Raw genomic sequence first — 8,040 nt, forward strand, 5'->3', positions numbered from 1 at the left:
AATCAAATACTTTTATAAATTGCTCCTGGCATAAAAGGAGTAACTAAAGTTTTAATTAAAAAGCCAAAAACAAGAGGAGACAGACACACAGTATTTCATAAGCAACTGTTTACAATGCACAATGCATGAAAAGAAAGACACCTAAACAGATATCCTGCACAAGACTGATGAAAGAACCAAGAAGCTACAAACCTAGTCTCTTCTGTTGAAGTTAATCCACTTTAGGTTCTCTACAGCACTAATTACACAGTACTAGTCACTCAGCTGGAAAATTTCCTGACTACCTTTATTTAGCTAATTTTCTACACAAGTTTCTCTGACACTTTATACGACCAGTCCATCCTCAATTTTAATAGTACCTCAAGAATACAGGTTTTGCCCCAGTCTTACTTTGAAAATCCACAATAAGTGAATGTGGTGGATTAACTGTGGCTGGCTTCCAGGTGCCCACCAAGCCATTCAGTGAGATGAGGAGAAAACACAACAAAAAGATAAAGACAGGGAGATCACTCACTAGTTACCACTATGGACAAAACAGACTCAATTTAAGAAATTAAAAAATATATACCAATAAAAATTTATTGGTAATTAAAAGCAGAACTCAGATAGTGAGCAACAAAAACAAAACTATCTTCCCTCACTCTTCCTTATTTCCTGGTTCAACTTCATTACTAATTCTTCTACCTCTTTCACTGCTGCAGAGCAGTACAGAGAAGGATAGGGAAGGGCAATGGGGGTTGCAGTAAGACCATGATACTTTGCCACTCCTTCCTCCTCACACTTTTCTGTTGCTCCAGCACAGGTTCCCTCCCATGGGCGACAGTCCTTCACAAACTGCTCTAACACAGGTCCTTCCCACAGGGCACAGTACACGAACTGCTTCAGCATGGGTTCTTTCCACAGGGTACAGCCCTCTCAAAACAGAAAAAATTTGCTCCTGCAGAGGCTACTCTGCACAAGCCACAGCTCTTGCCGTGAACTTCCTCTTAAGAGTTCCTCATGAGCTACAGCATTCACCAGGGCATATCCAGCTGTTTCAGCACAGGGTTCTCCATGGACTGCTGCATGGATATCTGCTTCAGAGACATCCTCCATGACCTACAGGGGGACAACCTGCCTTGCTGTGATCCACTCCTTGGGCTGCAAGGGAATCTCTACACCAGTTAGAGCACCTCACCTCCCTCCTCCTTACTGACCTTAGTGTCTGCACCAAGGAGAGCTGTTTCTCTTACATTTTTTTCTCACTCTCTCTCACAGCTGCTGCACATGGTATTCTACCACATCTTATATATGTTACCATAGAGGTGCCACCAGAGTCACTGACAGGCTCAGCTTTGGGCAGCCGTAAGTCTGTTTAGGAGCTGGCTGGAGCTTGCTGTGTCCAATACAGGGACAGCTCCTGTTCTCTTTTCATAGAGGCCATCCCTCTGATACCAAACCCTTGGCACGTAAACCCAATACACTGGTTTAAGCATTGCAGTCACCAATGAGAAAGCAGACAAGTGATTCACAGATGAAAGTTTTATAGCCAATTAGAGCTAACTTAAAAGACAGTACTTTTGTTGACAGTCCCACTCAACTTCCTATCCCATTCCTTGTGCCCGCCTCCTCAACAGGAATAGATCACTCTTTTGGAGATAAAGAAAACTAACATGGTTCTTTCTCATATTGTTATTGAAAAACTTTCCACTTGTATTTCTTCTGCAGCTACAAAGTCAATGTACACTTATTCTTGCACAATAAATGAAGCATGCAGCTATATACTGTGCCACCATGTGCTACACTAACTACAAGCAATTTTTATTTGTTATTTTCCCAGGACCTTATTCAGCATTAGCCACAAGGTTAAGGTAAACATGAACAGAACAACATCCATCAAATAACACACTGAACTTATTTGATCTATATTCCAACACCAAAATAATGTAAGTGATCAATTAGGAACACAGCAGCTCTGCCATACTTAAGACAAATTTTTCTAGCTCTCAAATCCACAGCTATTCAAAATTCTAAAATTCAACATGCCACCTCACTGTAGAAGTTAGATGAGGATTGGAGTTAGTTAGATGAGATTGGAGTTACCTGACTAAGGTACTTCCAAAGGAAAGACATTTAAACCATTTTTTTTTCTTCTGAAAACTTAGGAGATCCAATTGCAATCCTAACTGCACTCTTTTTTTGTCTCAGTTGTTCAACACGTGCTCTAGAAAATTCTGACAACTGTTACCTCTTTCAGGAAGAAAACTATCAGAAACAAAATAAAGAAATAAAATAACCAGTGTTGGAAAAATGCAAGCTGTAGACTTCAAATACAGACTATTATATATGCACTCACAAAACAGAGCTGTCACACAGATGAACAACCTTCACATAACTCATGTTGCTGCAATATAACTGCAACAGTCACTGGGCCTAGTGGCCTACAAGAAGCTACCATTAGTTTGAAATTGAACCTTCATCAGTGTCTGGAATGAAAAACAGTGGAAAGAACCTAGCTACATTTATTTTAGAAAATTAAATATATGTACAGCTACAAAAATATTCAAAGACACTAAAATATTTTCATGTGTGATCTGAATCCTCAGAAGGCAGCAGTGGAGTAACACATGTACTCCTCTCAGTTCTTCTGCAGCAGCTGCAATCTAGAGGACCAAAATAAGCCCTGGGAAACATACCTTTTAAGAGAGCCTGGACAGAAAAAGGAGACTACATCCACAGGAATACTTCCCTACTGATTTTTCCTAGATCTACAAAAATAGGAGTAGGTCAAGCTTTAATCAAAAGCTTTAAAATGAAGAAGCCTTTAAGGATCTCCTCTACCAGGCTTGTCTACTTCACAAATTTCTGCCAGAAAAACTATATCAGCTGGAAACGGCAGGCGGGAACCACAGACCATACAGCCAATTCAGCTGTGCTGGAAACAAAATTCTGATGTAGACAAGTTATGCCAACAGGAAAAGCATTTGTCTGGTTTTACTCGAGCCACAGACTCAAACAATGAATTTCTGCTGGCAGAAAGATTACTTCTGCTTTTCCAAGAGGGGACTTTTTTGGCCAGGCTGCAGTGAGTCAAAGCAGTTTAGAGAGCTCTAATACCCAGATTTTTCAAATGTCTTGAAAGCCAGTGACAACACAAATCATGTTACCTATTCATATTCTTACCTGTCTTAACAACTTCTGAAGTAAGGTCATCAAAGAACAAGATTTCTCAAAATCTGCGAATTAAAAATTGCATCAATCCCCTCACTCATTGTGCACACATATACAAAGCAAATAACTCATCAGTCGCACAAACTTTACCTCAATTACTGCAATTCAATTTAGAGAAGCAATACTGAAAGAGTCCATTCTTCACAATTATACTCTATACACAGATGTTGAAAAGAATCCTCAATAAGGTAAGTGTTTCCTGCCCCCAAAAGCCCTCTTTCTGATCCTCACATGCAAAAAGAATTTCAGAACTGATCTGTTCCTTCAGGGAATCACAGCATTTCATTCTCCTCCCATATGAGATTGCAGAATTTTTTTGCTTATCAACAAAAGCTTAATGGATGCAGGGAAACTGATAATTTACATGCAGACTTTCAGGAAAGAAATCATCTCTGACTGGACTAGGACAGTTTGGTCAGGCACCAGAAGAAGGAAAATAAACCAGTAACTACTCTGAAGGGTAGCATGGCTGTTTATTTATATGTATGAGGTGTAAACTGAAGCGATGAACTACAGGGCAGCAAGTTTTTGCCTAAGACAAAAACAAATGAGCAATAGGTTTTTTGAAAAACACATACAAGTGCCTTCTTGATAGGACATGAAAAGAGAGCTGGAGAAACATGACGGTCCTAAGGGACACTATAGCCCAAGGAACAGCAGGTGGAAACGTGGAAAGAAAATAATATAAAAGGTGTCTGTTTCTTGAATTACTGTAATCAACAAAGAAAACTGTTTTAAAAGATTACTGGGTCTCGAACATCTCCCCATTTATAATTGCAAAATATAATATAATCCTCATTTCACACCAAACTTCAAAGTGGGGGAGGGGGAAAGGAGGAAGAGAGAAAAGAGAGAGGGTGAAAAGAGGGAGGAGGAAAAGGAGGAAAGGGAAAAGGCTTGGAATCACGCAGCAGGCTTCAACTTGCCAAAACAACATTTCCAAATGCAAAATTCTGCAGCAACTGAAAGTTATTTATATGTTATTTTGCCTTTTCTATAATGCCTTAAGAAACTGAACAGCAAAAGCCTTAAGATGCAAAATTAGGTTGTTTAAATCTTTGGACCACAAAGATTATAAAACACTATGTGAAAACCACAACAGTAGCTCTTGGGCAATGCATTCTATTTGTACTTTCTTTCAGACCTCAGGTAGTTAAGACCAAAAAAAGCTACAAGATTGTCTAAGGATACACTGCAACAACTTGCACATAGTCCTTCCTCCCTTCCTCCCAGCACTATATATCCCAACAGTACAATGAACACAGCTGCACTTCCAGAAATTTTCTGAAGATTAAATCTCCTGAAAATCTGTCACAAAACTACCTGAGCAACATCACTAATACACATGTTAAAATTACATTAATAACGAAGAATGAAGCTATTCAAATTGCCTATGTAAATGTAATTCAATCCCTTATGCGAACACAGTACAGCTCTTAATTACTTGATCACTTTTTACCCATGGGACATATGCCTTATTCCAAGCACAGACTGTACCGTCCTAGAGGCTGGGACACTGCCAGGAAATACAGACTCCTACACAGACTCACCTGCCTTGGCTACAGAATTGGAAGGCACACAGCATAGGCTTACATAAGACAGGACTAGCCATGCATGTTCACTCTAGAAAGGTCAGTATTTTATTTACCTGGTTTTAGACAAAGGAACAAAAGGGCCAAGAAATCACTCAGTGCCAGAGCACTTGTGATGGAAATAGAAGGTGGCCTCATACACATAATGCATTCTTAATCTCAGCCAAGCTCTTCTAGATGTGTCTTTTGATCAGCGCTAGAGCATTAATAGGTAACTTTCTACATTCATGGATGTATAGAGCATAAGAAAGAAGATACCAAGAAAATAGTAGTAAAAGATTCAAAGCTAGTCCTTACGCAGAAATGAAAAGGATACAACTGCTGGCACTTCTTTTATAAAATTCCTTGATATTTTCACTCCCATTTCACTATGTGAATATTCCAGAATTTCGAATTATACTAAAACCCTTATCAATCAGCAACAGAGTTTAAATCACTTAATCACCCACACTGTCATTTTGTGACAAACAATTGGATCTCATGTTTTGTGGTCTATCCCTTAGAAGGAAACAAAACACGTGACTTGTGGCTTTTACAGATTTTTGTTGATAGCTGAGGAATGGCAAGATTTAATGATCTTGGATTTCATTCCACACATAAAAGGAAATTACATTCTCGGACAAAGTTTCTCAATCTGCAGTCTGCAAAGTATCTGATGATGTTCCAAAAAAATCATAATAAAAAAGGTATTTTTAAAAGCATATATTCCCATGCATGCAAGCAAGAAAACATAATTAAGAAAATAAAAAAAAAAGAAACATTCAAAGTTCAGCCCAATTGAATTGTATTACAATGCACAAGAAAGTGTGACAACATTTTACAAGCTGATCATGTTCTTTAAACAACACGTTATCCTTTAACGTTTATGTTTGAGAACACTTTCTTTTGTTCTACTGAATTTTATGAGTAAGTTCCCTCTGGAAAATGCGTTGCTACATCCAGCATTTTCCTCCCTTCCTCTTACCTCCCTAGGTTGTTACCTTTTTTCTCCACGCCCCACTATGTTTTCTCCAGTTTCATTCTCTATACAGACATCCCTTGAAGTTATCTATAGACACAATCCAGCCAGCCACTGAGTTCTTTCTGATTATGTTCACCGACAAACTCTGCTCTGGTTCACCCTAAATTTCAGTTACCAACATTGGTACAGTCTTTAATTCACTGGTTCAGCTGCAGGAGTTTCCTTTCATGGAACTCTCCTTTTATTTGTCCCCATATTTTTTAATTACGCCTGGTCTGCATCCTAACTCTACTCCCTGGCCTAAATTGCTGATACAGCTAATTCAGCTCTCATCTTTCACACTCTTCTCTTCAGGGCTTATTTCCCTTCCTATTAGCCGTGTACACATACTCTGAGTTGTTTGAGTTTTTATTATCAGACAAATAAGATTATCTTAGTATTAAAACAATTATGCACAGTCAGCTAACCAAGAACACTGAAGAAGTACTTGGAGCTCATAAATACAGTATTAACAGTACATATGAGATCCTATCCCTCAAAAGCAGTATTTATGCTTTTGTATTTCCTATATTATGAAATTCATGAATGTTAAATAAAAAATTAGTTAAGTAAAAAAAACCCACAACTAATCTCAATTAACAGCCATTGTTTTTTTGATGTCAAATACGTAACACCTAACTTGAAATCTCATTCGCATGCATGGGTCTGATGCTGCATTCTTTGTCAGCTTAAAACCCCCAGCTTTTAAACTTTTCCTGAAGATTGTTTTAGTAATTGATCTTTAAATCTTGTTTTAAAACAAGATACAATCTTTAGATTAAATACAATGATTAATATACACATCTTTAACCTATCTATATGTATTGGTAAATGCTGAATTGATCACTCCCTTTTTTCAAGACTTTTTTGTAAGTCATGCAAGTAACAAAATTTCTGGATGAAAACAGACTTACTAAAAGCAAAAAAAGGAATTTTAAACTCAGCTAGAAGTACTTAGGTGCTACAAATGTAAAAACTGGAAAAATATTTTGCATTTAAAATGGAATTAACCATGCTATATGTAGCTAGCAAGCTTAATGACTGAATAAATGATCACAAAGTATTTTTGAAGAGATCTCCTCTTTCTTTTCTATTTCTATATAAGAAAGAAATGAACTTACTTCTATTCTCAGTTCCAAACAGATTTAAAATGAATTTGAACAAATAGGAGACCTGAAAATCAGAGACTATTCACTTGACATGCACAAAAAGCATAGATTCTTCAATTGATTTTTACATGTTTATGAATTATGTTTCCCAGTGTTTGGCAGCTGAGAGCTTTTGCTTTCCTAAGCACTTTGACAAATACACGTCAAATAAAGTAATACATGTATCACTTGATACCTGGGTTGAGGTGTGTGATTTTTGTTTTGTTTTTCATTTGAGAATATATTCAGCTTGCCATAATGGTCACATTCATAATTAATTTTAAGAATGTTTCTAATTAAATGCAACTTTTAATTATGTTTAAAATACATTTTTGATATAGCTTTCTACACAGCCTCTTTGTATGACCTCTAGCATTATTTGGTTCCCACTCTGAAGTACATGAGAGGCTTTCTAGAAGCTCAACTAAAATTTCCATCACCACAAATAATCTATTACATATTTTGAAATACTTTATGACACAGAAAGAATAAAACAGATGTTCGGTTCTTGTTAGAAATTGAGGAAAATCATACCAAAATGTTTTGTCTGCCACTGAGATAAATACAAATAAAAGACACGTTTCCTTGGAATCTGGGCTTTTTTATGCAATATGAGATACAAATTTCCAGCTTCTCAGGAAAACTAAGTTTGCATACCAGCACAGAATATTCCTGGGACTTCACTCCGGAATATAACAGTTCGTACTTTCTTATCAGATTTCAAAGCATCCACAGCTTTTGACATCTACAGAGAAAAGGAGGAAGGGAAATAACCAAACACTTTTTAAAGTGCTTAACTCCAATACTTCACCTTTATGCTAAAAACGATTCTTTCCACTTACCATTTTTATGACATTTTTGTTAAGTGCATTCTTGGCATGAGATCTGTTTAATCCAAGCACCACAATTCCTGGAAGGGGAAAAAAAGTTGCATCACTCTTATGAATTAGTAAAATACATATTATACTTATGTACGCACACGCACACACACACACACACATATATATATATATATATACACACACACATACACATATATATATATGTAAATTATTGTTTTGAAATTACAGGAAAAGCATTGAGGACTGGA

The 8,040-nt window shown here is 37.0% G+C and overlaps 1 protein-coding gene across 1 annotated transcript in view; it reads right to left on the minus strand.

The window, feature by feature from the left end:
* AUH (AU RNA binding methylglutaconyl-CoA hydratase) overlaps positions 1–7,821 on the minus strand; it is a 99,968-nt gene extending 92,147 nt beyond the window's left edge. Inside the window, exons 1-2 of the mRNA XM_054397429.1 lie at positions 7,793–7,821; positions 7,608–7,695 (exon numbers count right to left, since the gene is read on the minus strand). Of these exons, the coding sequence (XP_054253404.1) occupies positions 7,608–7,695; positions 7,793–7,795 (91 nt within the window). The 5' untranslated portion in view covers positions 7,796–7,821. The remainder of the gene's footprint in view (positions 1–7,607; positions 7,696–7,792) is intronic.
* Positions 7,822–8,040: the final 219 nt, after the last annotated feature.

The sequence above is a fragment of the Indicator indicator genome, chromosome Z (assembly GCF_027791375.1).
Source record: "Indicator indicator isolate 239-I01 chromosome Z, UM_Iind_1.1, whole genome shotgun sequence".
Lineage (NCBI taxonomy): Eukaryota > Metazoa > Chordata > Aves > Piciformes > Indicatoridae > Indicator > Indicator indicator.